This window comes from Dreissena polymorpha, chromosome 7 (assembly GCF_020536995.1).
Source record: "Dreissena polymorpha isolate Duluth1 chromosome 7, UMN_Dpol_1.0, whole genome shotgun sequence".
Lineage (NCBI taxonomy): Eukaryota > Metazoa > Mollusca > Bivalvia > Myida > Dreissenidae > Dreissena > Dreissena polymorpha.
The window spans coordinates 88271554-88287489 of record NC_068361.1 but is presented as its reverse complement, the minus strand read 5'-3'; the positions used below and the strand labels follow the sequence as shown (position 1 = coordinate 88287489).

General features: G+C 33.7%; 1 protein-coding gene and 1 long non-coding RNA gene across 5 annotated transcripts in view; one reads left to right on the top strand and one right to left on the bottom strand.

The window, feature by feature from the left end:
• LOC127840138 (uncharacterized) overlaps nt 1-15936 on the bottom strand; it is a 183058-nt gene that overhangs the window by 45307 nt on the left and 121815 nt on the right. The gene's annotated exons all lie outside the window — the stretch shown is intronic.
• On the top strand, nt 4044-12263 carry LOC127840137 (uncharacterized). 2 transcript variants are annotated; one of them, XM_052368620.1, is made up of 5 exons: nt 4050-4142; nt 7690-7749; nt 8457-8474; nt 10894-10965; nt 11165-12263. In XM_052368620.1, exons 1-5 carry the CDS (start codon nt 4076-4078, stop codon nt 11452-11454), a joined length of 507 nt encoding a protein of 168 aa, XP_052224580.1. In that variant the 5' UTR covers nt 4050-4075; the 3' UTR covers nt 11455-12263. The 2 variants fall into 2 exon arrangements, with proteins under 2 accessions (XP_052224581.1, XP_052224580.1); XM_052368621.1 differs by lacking the exon at nt 10894-10965 and having other exon boundaries at nt 4044-4142.

The following is a 15936-nucleotide window of genomic DNA, read 5'->3' as shown; positions in this document are numbered from 1 at the left end:
ATGTAATATTCGTGGATGTATGTTGCAAATAAACGTATCGCAAGTCTTGCCCAATGCAAAACGAGTTGTGTTTTGAGCTTAGTTGTGTGAAGACATATGATTGACGTGTGTTGAAGCTTTAATAATGTTCATACTTGTTGCCTCGAACGTTTTTAAAGTTACATTTTTCGTCAAGCATCTATTTGTAACGATGTATGTTTAAAGAGTGTGAGTAATTTTGACTTCTGTTAATTACTATGATTCATTTCGGTTCCAAGCTTGTGTAACGCAACACGTTTCAGTTGTTATTCTGATTCAAAATTGTGTTGTGCAACCAGCAGTGCCATATAAACAGTTGGTTTTGAAAACGGTTACGGGTACTATTTTCTTCATAGATGAAGTAATCGGTTGGCATTATAAATAAAATATAATAATGACGGCTTCGAAATTGATCGTGAAATTGATGCCGCCTGAATACTGCCATTAGTGTTTTCTTCCAGTTCTGCAGTTCACATAATGTTGTTTTTTAAAGTGATGGCTTGTGTATCGCAGTTATAAGCATATGTAAGTAATAGAAATACGGGAGATAATTCACATATATCTGTACATACATTTATGTTGAAAAGTGTAAATCATTATATATTGCAACACGGTAAGTGTACGTGTAACTAAATTAATCGAATCTACATATCACACGCAATTTTAAGTTGTCCCTTTATCTATTCGAAGCGTCCATGTAAATGCCATCTAAAAACGTGATAGTTCGTGCATAGTAAAGAATTTGATGTCGCGCGGATTTGACATGCATGCTAGAACATTTTGGAGATTATGGAGAGATTTTGTGTCCCGATTGTATGATTTCAGACAAAATAAACCATTGAATGATAAATAAACTTGACGAAAACGCTTGTAAACGAATTATGCATGCATTTATTTGTTAGATATCTCAGTGATTAAGCAAGTAACAGAACCGTGTGGATCAAACCTGCTAGTTAAACAACTTTATGAACCGTTTTCATATTATCAAAGCGTATGAAGGTATACATAATAAATTTACATGTAAATAGTCTTCACGCTGTTTCGCTTAATTGAACTTGCATTTTAGTAACTGTGATCTGCAGCTAGCCATATGTTTAATTATTGTTTTGCTATATTCATAAATTGCGAATTATTCTATTGTCAAAGCATATTTGTTATGATCTGGTAGCATCTGTTCCGGTAAAATTAGTTGGTTACTTAACAAATAGTTGGTTACTAACCGCTTTCTTTCGGTGGCCATGTATTTTGTTTGTTCGTCTCTTTGTATGTATGATGTTATATTTGAGTGAAGCCTTTATTTATAATCGATGTTTTACATAGGATACATTTTTGTCAAATACTTTGTATTGTCAAGGTTTCTTATTATAATGACCCTTGTCTTTGTTTACATTGTCTTGGTTACACGATATATGTGCTAACAAATATGTGTGCAAAAGGTATGTAGATTGATTTCTCACTTTATTAACCCATTTATGCTTAGCGTCCTGAAAAAAAGGCCTTGGCAAACAGTGTAGACCCTGATGAGACGCCGCATTATGCGGCGTCTCATCAGGGTCTACACTGTTTGCTAAACGAAATATTCTAAAAAATATTTCTAAGAAATATTCTTAAAATAGAAATAAATAAACCAGACATCCCTAATTTTGGAAATAACTTGATCCAATTTAGAAGGATGGGAGAGTCCACTAGGCATAAATGGGTTAACTAGTTTCTCATTGAGTCGAATGTATGATATTCTCGTTTAGCTATTGATAATTGTTGCAGTGCATGTTCATTAACACTTTTAGAATTTGTTTAAGTCAAAGCATTACTTGTGATTTCGTTAACATATGTTTACACTATATGTAAATATCATCAAATCATACAATAAGCGTAAATCTTCATAAGTAGTCATATTAGTTATTTTGATAAAATTCAAAAGGATTTGGCAGCAAAAAAATAGTCAAAATCAAACAAATTCACTCGCGGTAGAAGTTTTACTAAATAAATGTATGCAAGCGGAAATTACCACTGCAAGTTAAAGCAGGCCGAGTTGATGTTGGTTTATTTTCCCATTTTTTATGTGTCGCAAAAAAGTGATTATGAGTCAAAATGTGATGGTATTTATGTCAGATGTGCAAATAAATGGTCAAAGTTGGTCAAGAAATGCCCAAATCCAGTAAAAAGATAGGGATTTTCAATGTCTGTCCATGGACAGATATTATCTCAATTTAAACACGCGCGGGTCACATGTAAAATCACCTGACCATTGCATCATGTTTACAACGCAATGTGCATGAATGATGAATAATATTATCTTTACGAGTTAAAATATATGCTGTCTGACACATGCACATTTCCTTTATATCATGTTCGCAATCTGTTGTTTTATAGTGCCGATTTAATTAGTAAATACACTTCGTCTGCTTTATGACTACATTCTCAATACTCGTATAACCCGCCCCATGTTAACTTTACTATTAACCGCTTGTTTTCACGTAGTTTAAATTTCAGCTTTAAATCTCTACCGATACACGTTTTATCGTCTGCTATGATTTATTTTTACGTTGTCAGTAATGACCGTTAGCGTTTAATTCATGGGCGCAGCCATCTTTATTTGTACATGTCATTGACATGATTATTTTAACCTCGTGTATAGTGTGTCGTGTATGTCCAGTTGTAAAGTATTTTTTACACACGCAGCCATGTGTGTTTGGTATTGATATCGTATATGTTATACGGGTAGATAACTTCTAGTGTATAGGAAAAGACTTAAACTATGTCTTTAAACGTACTAATTATTAACATTAATGGATTTAGATCCAAACCCAAACAACTGATTGTGTTATTTAGTAGTTCTTTGTTTTTAAATGCGCGGAAGTGGACATAACGTGACATTGTCGCTCACTTGACTCAAAGCGTGCATGCTTCACAGGTTAATAATAGTCTTGAGGATTTCGTTTTGTACATTATTAGGTTTCATATTTTGGATGCTTATTGCATTTTTTTGGAACAATTTAGCGTAAATCAGAATCAAAGAGTTAAGCTTTAGAATGTATCTGACGAATATTGATCAATTCTTTTAGTTGAGATAACTGAATTGTTGTGAGAAATATCAACTCGGGCGACTTTAAGCACAGTTAGCTAGTTAATGGTCCTGAAACTTTCGCATGGTCTTGAAACGTCCTTCCCGAAAATATATAATGATCGATTTACTTCCGCTGACATGATTTAAAACAATGGAGGCATACAACGCTACACAAACGTAAACATACTGAGAAAAAGTAAGCTGGGTGTACGTATACTCTTCGACATCTTCCGATTTGCGTGTCTTCTCGTTTCCAGAATGACAGAAAAACACGGCAACTCATAACACATCATTATACCTAGTAACCAATAACAAATAGGTACCAGGTAGAAAGTATTAGTGCCCCGCCAGGGTTTTCCTATTTTAGATACAACACCCTACGCAAACAAACACAAACACATTTCGATATACTTCAGTCTTGATTGGTAAGCTACTTCCCTGGGTTTCAAAATGGTAGAAAAACAGGATAACTCGTAAAACGTAATATCAATTACGAAACGCAAATAAGTAATAATTAATAAGAAATGAGAATAACCTTAAACGTTCCGTTAGGGCTTCCCTAGGTTTGCTTAATTTTCATAAGTTTTTTTTTTTATCGAAATTCTCACTTCTCTCTTGCATTGCTATAAGCATAGTTGTACCCCTAACACTATTTTGAAGTTGCATGTATTGTCAAGATCCACAACCGTGCTCTAAATTAGTTTTCGTAGACAATCATTCTTAGTTCTTAGAATAGTTCTTGATTGTATTTCAAATGGTTTGTCTCCATTATCCAATCCTGTAACTTCATTTAGTGACAGTGTGTACCCGAGTTTAACGTGACAAATAATATCAAAATATTACGATATAACACACCCCTTTAAGTTCTCAAGGTCAGAATCGCTCAAAACGATTATAAATCGTTTTAATCAGCTTTTAAAGTAAATAGAAGGATCGAGAAAAGATAAGTGCAATATTGCGATATTGAAGATATTTCGTAGCTTCGCACACATGTTAAACATGGGTTTTTCCACGTCGGTTGGGGTTTTTGTTGTTATTTTCTGGATAAAACACGCAGGTTAGTTGTTTCCCAATTACGTGTGCAAGAAATGAATGTCCATTCTATGAAACGAAGTATAACACGCGTATCTGTTCGAAACATTAATCCAGCAAAGTAATCAAATTCGTGTAAATTGTGGGCTTAGTATGCTATGTCTGTAAGGTAACGGTATATAATGTATATGTTCACGTGTTTCACATCCACCTGACCGTTGACATACAACTGTTTGGTATTTAACTTTCCACGTGAAGGCAACGACTGAATACAACTGGAGCAGTAAAATGGTAGATCATTAATTGTAATCAGATATCCACAGAATATAAACAGCACTTTATTGTATTTTACTAAATAATACATTTCTTTAATTTTGTCGGTTTATCCGACGCTAACAAAGGCAGTATAAGCAAGTAATCTCATTAGTGTGTTAGGTCATGCAACTTAATTTATTTATAAATCGTATCATATATTCATTTATTTATTTGTGAGGAAATGTGTAATATTATCTTACTTTATATTGTTACCAAAACATTCTTATGATTTTAATAGTCGATTTAAATCGGTTTAATATTGATCGAACTTTTTTTTTTCATTTTTTCGGAATCAACTGATATTTATTAGTACGAAGACTTATTATCGGATGTCTCCGATGTTTTTGTTTCGCATTTTTATCTAGTTTTAAATGTTTTAGACTGCATATATTAATATAATCCTGTTGGCTAGTTCACATTTTGTTTAAAGAAAAATGCCTCCAATTTACAAGCATTATTTAAGGTATAAGAAATGTAATACTACATTTTTGTTGACTGTTTTCTTTTTTGTATATTGCCAACGTTTATGGTATTATGCATCCAAAATCAAATTTTAAGAAAATATTGCCGAAACACATACAAATTTGTAGGCTTTCAAAATTGAAAATCCATTTTTTTGTCCTGATTTTCATTACACTTTAATTTCAAATGTCACTCTTTTGAAAATAAACATTGATCAAGCAAGACTAATAAGGTATTTATTTATTCATAACTGCATTAAATATAAAATGATTTTAGTAAATTAGATATGTATTGCAAGTAAAATAAAGATAATAAAAGCACACGAGTGTTGCTATCTCCTCTCAAAAATCCCTTAAATAACAATCTCTAGTTATGGGTTATTAAAAAAAATAAACAACGGCAGAATGAAAAAAGCACTTTTAGTCAGAAATGTTCTATGATGTTTCCTTCAGTGAAATATATTAATTATTAACGTTTTAAAGCACACACTTTATGTTCCAGCTTTACTTGCAAAGACACTTCCGTTTATACAAAGTCATATACCATAGACATGCAGCATTTGATAATTTTAGAGTGAGCATAAACTTATGTAATATATCATACTTACATACAATTATCATCAACTGCTTACACGTAGGAAAAACATGAATTGCATATTGCCCAGATCACATTTCTCACCCAAGCATTGATATTTATGATTAAACAGTATTTTTATATAAAAGTTTAGTTGTGCAAACGTATTTTTCAACATGAAATGTGATGGAATTTTCACAATCAACTCAAATCGTTGCAAACAATGTTTACATGGATTATAGACAGATCAGAAAGGGATTACTCGCCTTAACCATTTGCATGCTGGGAAATTTGTCGTCTGCTAAAATGTTGTCTGCTGAAGTTCTAAAATTAGCATTTTCTTCGATTTTTTTTAAAAGAAAACAGTCTGGATCCTGATGAGACGCCACGTTCTGTGGCGTCTCATCTGGATCCAAACTGTTTGCAAAGGCCTTTAAAATTCGGTTCCCGCACTGAAAGGGTTAATCTTTTGCTTTAAAATACGTGAATATCTATCATGTAATAGAAAGGGAGAAATGTTGTTTTGGACAATAAATGGATTTAAGCACTCTTTTTTATCGTGTATGTCATTAAATCACACAGCACTGTATTATTTTAAATAGTCTCAAAATATATAATATCAACAAATGTGGTTAACAAAGTTTTCTTGTCGAGAATCTAAACCGGGACCATTCTATTAAAAAGCGTATGCTTTACCATTTCAACGCAGGGGAATTTATTTTTATGACCTTCATATAAGAACTGCTATCTAATTTAGATGTTGACATAATTATCGTAGTTTGGGCGGACGTGTCCTAAATAATTCGATAATACACAGAGCTTAGCACAGGTTTTGAGGTTGGCATGGACAAAATTGAATCAACGAAAGTGTTGCTAATGTAACTCCAATACTCATATTGGCGATGAATTTCATTATTTACTCGAATGCAATTCCCTCATTAATCGAAGAAAACGTTTCATTGATTAAAAATTGTACACGAGACCAAATATAATAAAATTTAAATCGCTAATGTCCATCGATTCTCACAACCGCAGTACGTACAGGAAACTTTGTTTGTTCGTTAAAGAAATATTGAAACAGTTTTAATTTATAACGTGTTCTACGTGTTTGCTTAAATTATTAATGATAAATGTTAATAAACATTTGTACCACTATGTGCTAACAATCAACGGCGTGCAATCGGCTTTTATATTGCTGTGTAGATTGTCAGTAACTGATTAACGATATTTACATAGCGCGATAACAAACTAAAATAAAAACTGTGTACCGGTAACAATGCGAAACGGACGCTCGTTTTTTATGGATCTCCTCCATTAAGTGTTTTGTCAAGAAAAACATCGAGTGATACATACGGTTGAGTCTAGCCGAGAGATACAGAACAAACTATATTTTCAACCGAACTGCAATACCAATATATCTTGACGGGCAAACATTGCAAGACAGATATTTACTACTAGCTACTTTATTGAGTGACTCTTTATTCGGTGCAATAATTTCATACCTTAACCCATTCATGCCTAGCGTCCTGAAAAAAGGACATTGCAAACAGCGTAAACCCAGATGAGACGCCGCATGATGCGGCGTCTCATCTGGGTCTACGCTGTTTGCTTAAATGAATTTCTTTATGAACTATTCTAAATATAGAAATAAATATACTTGACAACCCTAATTTTGTAAATAAATTGATCCAATTTAGAAGGATGGTAGAGTCCACTGGGCATAAATGGGTTAAATTCATATAAATACTCAAAATCGACTTTTCGTAAATTAGTGCGTAAAATAAAGTAAACCCATAAACATCAGTTTTCATAAATGCAAAATCCATCATTTCAACGATAGATGTGTTTTGTCGAACATTAACGAGCAAACGCGATATTGGTTTCGAGCAACGTCTGAAGCACGGTGTAGTTCACATAAGCTGCCTGGAGCCAATCTCGCGTTCACTCGTAAATGTTCGGATATCGTCGCAGAAAATTGACACGGAATATATGGTCACACAAAAAATATTTAAAAAAAAGCATTTGCATCTCGTTAAATCTATGTTACCAGACAACATCTAGCGTTGAAATTTTGGCTACCGCTATACAGAACACTGATTTTAATGTTTTAATAACTTAATTTTACGAAATATTCGTCGATTTTGAGTATGTATAAGGCTGAAAGCACATTTTTTGTTATGTTGACATATCCAAATAAACCTTATGTATCCGTTTTATTTTAGAATCTCAATATCCTTTACTAAGAACGAACGCAACACCAGTTGTGGAGGAAACACAGGCAGGTATGTATGATTTAAATAATACATAATGTAAATAAATCGTGACAAACAATGAGAAATCCTGTTCGAAATTCAGTTCAATTATATAATGTATGGATGTTTGTAACCTTACTTGAGTAAACGCTCATGTAAAGTGTGCGTTCACTAAATTTACTAACATAAAAAAATAGTATAAGCAGAAAATGTTCTGTGTACATAACGCAAACAAGATTATGAAATATGATTGACCTTGTCAGCTAAGCCAAAAAGGCAAATTCAAACGTGTTAAATATTTATAGACCACTGAATGTTTAGAATTGGGAAGCTTTACACGCGCAAAATATGCACCGCATTTAAACTGACGCAGTTTAACAAAAACTGTTTAGAAAACAGTATTGCCATTTCTTTGGTCAAACAAATATTTAAAATACCCATTTTGTTAAGCATTACATTAAAAAGGCCTTTTCATATCCATTTGGGCCGCGCTCATTGAAATTCTGCAGACGACATTTTAGTAGACGACAAATTTCCCAGAATGCAAAGGGTTTATGATGCACAGATTTAACAGTATTTAACTTTTTATTGAATACTATTTTTTAACAAAACGTATATAGTGTAATGAAAAATATGGTTATATTACTAACAATCATGTTTAAAATAGTTGAATAAAAATTAAGTATCAGTTATGGCGTTCGATGTCAGTGATGTTTTAAATTTTTCATTTATTTCAGATGACTCACCATTCCCAGGTATGTATGATGTAAACAATACATTATGTCAAATAATTGAGCCGTACTCTATCAAAAGAAAGCTTAGTGCATGTGCGTGTGCGTACCAGATTACTAGTCATTGCAAAAAAGCGTCGCTATAATCAACACGTACCAAGAAATTAAGCAATTATATCAACAATATATCTCAGTATATGTAATTCATTTAAAAGTTAAAGGTAAAAGGTCATATGTATGGTCTTATATTGATAATTGTGAGTCCAGCCAAAATTTACAGTAATCCCTTATCAATGGCATAAACGTCGTCCGTCTGCACTCGGCTCAGTATGCAGCCACTGTACATTTGCGCATGTCCTTACATTTGCCCATTTATACACATGGATAGTCTTGTTCCCAGCTTCTATTTTAAACAAATAGAATTGTATACAAAGGGGCAGGTAATCCAGACTAACGCATGGATAGAGAGGAGCAAGCTTTTGATTATTGCCTGCAGATTAAATTCCAGCGGTATTCGAATACGGTAACTCTCGATTCCTATACCGTCAATCTTGAACTAGACTACTGGTAAAGTGATAAAAATGATCGGTATAAAATGACGACATAATATATCGATGGTCTGCAATTTCCGGAGATTATTTGCTCCTGGTGCCGTTTTTTGGCTTCCGGTGTTTTGCGAAAGCCATCTCAAACAGCCTATATAATTGTAAAACAAATACACATATAATTTAAAGCCTGCCTATAACACACAACTTGTTTTGAAACGCGTTTGTGTAAATTAATAATAAACATTGATATTTAATTCTACTCTGGAAGAATAAACATGTAAAGACGTTTAAAGTACTTCCATATAATTATGTAGTAACGTTATGTCCAAACCTGTGTTCAAAGGGAAGCAACTGCTTGTTCACTGTGCAGTGGCTTATTTCAAGTTGTTCCCCATTATGTATATACGAGTGTGGTACGGTATTTCCCCCGCGGCTCGGTGAAAACGTGTTTACCACAGAATAATAGTGAACATGTCCTAGTATTAAATAATTGTTTACAATGAATCATTTCATTTCTGCTATTTCAACATGTATTCAATATGACCTAAATGTCTCTACTCAAGCTTGAGCGAAACTGTTAAGTGTCCACGACTAATGTAAAACAAATGAACGCGTTTATTTAAGTTGATTCTATAAATTAAAACATATATTTCTTCTTCTAAAGCATGCGTTTACCGATTTAAATTACAAGTATTAAGTTAATTTGTATGTTCACTCAAATGTAAAATGAATAATTATTTGTCAAATGTTTTTTTTGCTCTTTAAACCTTTCAAAACCCAAATACATTTGCAATGACCGCCCATGCGAATGGTCCTCGGTTTTCGTGTGTGCCCGTTTGTTATGCGCATCTTTTTCTTGTATAATGTATTCGTTGTTGTGTTTTTTGTCAATTGGTTTCTTGCCATAAAACAAAGCACCTTATTGTAAAATAAGGGTTTCCTCCCTTGGTGATGCGGCTGAAGTGTTTTTGTGTAGCAAACCAAAATTTCAATTTATAGAAATCATACAACTCAAGATACACAATCAGGCGCGAAATTCTGATTCAATCACGCTTGTCTTTATTCTACTCAAGTAATTAATTTAAGCATAGGTCACCGCCTTGAAACAGGCCTTGCAAAACATATTGTGTTTTATACGGCTTTTATGACCCTAACGTTTAGCCCAGAATTAATCACTAACATAAAAGTGTAAACTTTACTAGACACATAGAATTGTTATAAACATTACAAAGCAATATAAGAAAATTTAAAATCGAGTACATTGCAATTTGATCGCTCAATGTTCTCATCTATTATAGTGTAATACGTCCGAACATAAACCTGTTAATCTCGTATACCATTATGACATGTACACGGCACATTATAAATATACAGGGTGCAAAATCAACGGGGTTTTCAGGGGTATCACATGGGCTGGACAGAATATAATCACACCTTACAGAAGTCTAGTTTTGCAAATATCTGAATTTATTTAAATACATTTGCAAACATTATCACTGCATAAAAGACATTTTTTCTTGCAGTTTGTGCCGATATCTCAAGGTATGGGAATAAAACCGTGAATACCACTAAAATCGGTGAATTCATTTCACGTTGCGTGAAGCATAACCGTGTGGTTCAAAGCAAATTTTGGACAGGACAGAGGCGTATCAAATATATTGAATATGATGTATTTCACATAGCCATCCGCAGCATAAAAATCTGTCTTGTATGCACTACTTGCAATTCTTGAGAAAAAATGTGTTAGAACTTTATTTGAAATTAAGCACCACTTAACGTCGTGTTTACATCCATTAAAGTTAAAAGGGTGAACCCCACACTGTCACGTGATCCTGTGTCCTGTATATAGAACATTGGTTAAATACAAGTTAACAGTTTTTATTGTTTCAAACTAGGCTGGGCAATTGCAAGTATAGCTATTGTCGGAATGATGGGACTTGTTGCCTGTTCGGTCAAACTTCTACAAGGTACATGTATTTCATGTATTCTTTTAATTTCATGAGTGTTTCTTCGTGCGTTGTAACATGGTATGTGTTATGCCATGTATTGTCCCTTTTGTCCATTTGTAAATCTGAAAACACTTAGCGTTAACCTTCTTCATGGACCTACTATACCAATCTGTTTTCGAAAATGTGGCTGTTCGCAAAACATTTTTCTTTATTTAAGAAATACGTTGCCACACGGATAACCAAAGCAAATCCCACATGAGAAGCCCTGGGCCAAAATCAGACACGTCCGGTGTTCCCAGATCACCAAGACAAACGACACATTCCGACCATGATAGTAGCCAGAATTACTCGCAATTAACCAACCATCAGACATATTCGACACAAGGCCCAGGTCAAGAAAACACTCCATATTTGCAACTTACGCCTCATGGCCTTGAACGTCATGATCACGTTTGGCAGCTGACCTTGGATCAATCCGGCGCTGAAAGTTGGTCTGTCAGGCTTTAACACTTACTAAATTAAAGTGAACCGCTAATTAGAGTGAACCGCTAATTAAAGTGAACCGCTGATTAAAGTGAACCGCTAATTAAAGTGAACCGCCTTAATATCAGGTGACCTATTGATACAGCTGCGTGATGCTCAAACGCATGTTTTCACCGTTATTTGAAATTGTTGCGATCTACTGGAATGATTTTTGAAAATGTATATAGTTGTTATTTTTTATACATACGTGGATTCGTTGTATATTTGTCGAGCATATGTATGCAAACAAACATATAACCAACCTTGCTAGTTTATATATTTTTTGTTATGGGTCGTGCTTAGTGAAAAGGGGGTTTAATGAATGTGCGTAAAGTGTCGTCCCAGATTAACCTGTGCAGTTCGCAATAGCTAATCAGGGATGACACTTTTCGCCTAAACTGCATTTTTACTAAAAAGATACTTTCTTTAAACGAAAATATCATAAAAGCGGAAAATGTCGTCCTGAAAAGACTGTGCGGACTTCACAGGCTTATCTGGGACGACACTTTACGCACGTGCATTAAACCCCCTTTTCACAGAGCACGGTCCAATACATAAATACAATGAAGTGTCGTCCACGATTAGCATTATGGATATTTCCGTTCAAACATAGTCCCGTTTAACAAAAATGTAGTCTGCATAAAAAGTGTCGTTCCTGATTAGCCTGTGTGGAATGCACAGGCTAATATGTGACGACAATTACGCACAAACAATTGTACTTTTAGCCCTGTTACCACACAACGAGGTACAATAGATAATGTGTCAATGAAATTCAATAAACAAAAAATACCGTTTTTATGTTGTTGTATTCATGGTCAGTAATGAAACTTCACGTTTTTTTGCATTTAATTGTTTTAAATATGCAATCATTTGCAACGGTGTCAAGTGTTTTTTTTTAATCTGGCTTTGCCAATTCGAACATTTAATAACAAAATACACAAGGCATCATATCGTTGCTTAGACTGACCCTTCACCTTTTTGTAAGTCTCAACTATAAAATTAGCTGTATTTATCACTCACGAATACGTGATCATGTCGCCAAAGCGATAAATAAAATAATAGACAATTAATACATGCGAAATAATCAATAATGTTTATACCATGCCTATGGTACTTTATGGTCATTTCATGAGACCACAGTTCATGAAATTCAGTGCTATGTAGCCGATTGACGATGTCAGTGACAGCTATAGCTTCAGAAAATCAATGCTATACAGCCGTGTGACGACGTCAGAGATTATGCGTATTGACCGTGTTTCTGCAGGGTCAATGCTCGGATTCCGGTACTGCGGTAACGGATCGTCGTTGATCTGAATCTGGAATAATTCAACACCAAATATTGACAGATTTGCATAAAAAAACATTAGGCTATGGTTGTAGTTATCAATGGCGGATTTAAATCCTAAACACTTTTTTGGTTTAGGGGTGATAAAATGTATTGCATTAAAATGGACAACCGCATTTTAACGTCCAATGATTGCTAAGCCATATAAATTTTAAAGACATCACGTAATACTGTAAAATACTGTAAAATCAATTTAAGCCGTGCTCTGTGAAAGAGGGGTTTAATTCATGTGCGTAAAGTGTCGTCCCAGATTCGCCTGTGAAGTTCGCATAGGCTTATCAGGAACGACACTTTCCGCTTTAATTTGATTTTTGCTAAGAAGATACTTTCTTGAAACAAAAATATTTTAAAAGTAAAAAGCGTCGTCCCTAATTGGCCTGTGCGAACTGCACAGGTTAATCTGGGACGACACTTTACGCACATGAATTAAAGCCTCCTTTCACATAGCACAGCTCATATTATTTGACATTAATTTTTCGTATATTTCGTGGGTTGAGTGATCTACGCATTTAACGTAAAAAGGGAATCAAATAACCGACGCTAAATCGGCAATCTTGTTCAAATCATAAATCCACGATGTTTAATGTTAACGAAAAAGTCTTTTTTAAAGTAAGTTCATAAACACGAATATAAATGATTTGACAGTATTTAAAGTTGGAAAAATATACATCGTGTACTTGGAAACTAAGAATTTTCATTTCTGTTAGCTTGACCTGTACATTTGTATTTCTTTATTAGACTAAAGACCTTAAATTGGGCCGTTATATTGGCAGACTGATTATACCCGTCCGACCCAGCTCTACCGTATGTTATTACACGTGATACATTTTGTTCCATCGCTAAAATTGATGACTGAATTTGATTTCCATATTTTTATGTGCATTCACTAGATTGCGCATATATGACCTGTTTCGTGGGACGCTTTATCTATGACTAAACATATCCGTTTTCAGGTCAACAATTCGGACGTGTTTTTTACAGTAAAAAGCCCTCTTTAAAGCAACGAACAAATGCAAAACACATTTTCTAAATAAATCAAGAGAAGCATCGGAAAAACGCACATGTAAATCCGTATCGGATAATAAATTTGGGTTTTAAGAGGTTTTAATGCATGTGGGTAAAGTAACGTCGCAGATTAGCCTGTGCAGTCCGCACAGGCTAATAAGGGACAACACTGTCCGCTTTTATGACACTTTTTTCGTTTCAGGAAAGTCTCTTCTTAGCATAAATCAATTTAGGCGAGAAGTGTCGCTTTATAACAATACAAAACAACGATATTCACAGTTATGTTATGTTTTTCAGTCCAGTTATATTAATTCAATTAAAACCAAAGCTAACCATTCTGTTCAAATCGTATTGATTTACAAAATAGAATGACTGGTCAGAGCAATTTATTTTAATCTGATTTTTAATTTCCAATCATTCATCACAAACAAAAATTCGTTATCTGTTTTCGATTCGTTTGACTCTTATTTATTTTTTTGTGTGCAAAAATGTGATTAATGAAACAAAAACACGTCAAAATCGTTATACCGTAAATTACGAGAATCTATGCTATACTTGTTTAGTTTAGTTTATTAAATCTATGTTTGTTATAGAAATACCGTCACACGAGAGTTGCAAAACATGTTGTAATCAGTTGAATGGAACACATAAAAGTAATGAAACCTGGTTTAGTTTTAAGGTTTAGGTAAGGGTAAAAAGGGGTGATATGTATTATTAAGTATAATACTGATTAGCTGGACTAAACGACTATGATGGGCCCTAGCTGTAAGAAGGCCTTGTTGCCGTTATATCGGCAGCAAGCCTACTTCCGTTTATAATTTTCATATTTTATTAACAAACAACGAAAGCCTAGATGTTTGAAAATAAGAAAACATGTTTTCACATTATAATTCAGTACTTCATCACGCTCGGAGAAAATTAAAATAAAAAAGAAATATCTTTAAAAAAAGATATACGGCGTTGATTATGGTCGGTGTTGATAAAAGATCAAACGTTATAAGGTGCGTGAAGTTGGCTCGCCGTTCGACGTTCGACATTAGACCAACATTCAAATTACCGAATGTTGAGCTGGCTCGGCATTCCATTTAATAAATTGGTCTTTATGGTGGAATATTTTTAATTAAATTAATCAAAACTGGTACTTATCATGCAATTGTTTAAAAAAAAACATGTATAATCTTTGATTGACATACCATAATATTATCGCCGAATATCTTGATTTTATATCTTTCTGATCATAATAAACTTCAACTTCACATCGTATACGCAATAGAGTTTATATAACGATTTAAATGTTACTGACCGTGAACTGACATTGATACATTGCGGGTTGAAAGGTAACGCTTTACAGTGAGGTAATGAGTCCACTGCTGGAACGACGGATTGTTTAAAGGATTATGCATTTATATGTTTAACTGTCAATTTCGCAAATAATTTACAATATTTACGTCAAAGCATATATAAGGTTATTGAACATTTATACATATATGCTCTAAATTATACGAGTGCATAAAATGCAATATCGTAGTAATTACTAAATATTAGAACACAGCCTGTAAGTACAAACTGACAATCTTCTTAATATAAAGGGGCACTCAGAAACTATATTGATGTCGAGAGTTGAGTGTGAAACTGCTCTATCTCTCAAGCCTTAGCATTAGAGATACAATGTTTCATGCTGAAAAAAAAAACAGTTAAAATCGTTGCTTAACGGTCTGTAGTATCCCTTATCATACACTATACTTTCCAAAAATAGAAAGTCGATTCAACATATGAATGTAAATGTGAAAACTGTTTGCAGATTGCACGTTTTTTACTTCAAAAAAAAATTTATAGTCAAATTTATTGGTCGCGTTCAAACATGACAAAGGTAAGGCCAAGGTGAAAAACAAGGTTAAACAGCTACGCCTTTACAAGCTTCGTCGTTATTTTATTTTAGCCTTATATGCTATGGTACAAAGCGATATCGATAGTAACAGGTTATTCTCTGTATACAGGTAAATTGTAACAAGAAATATCTTTAAAAAATATATACGGCGCTTATTGTTAAATTGTGGTCGGTGTTTATTAACAATCAAACGTTATATCTATGAGATAAAAAATAACAAATGCCTGTT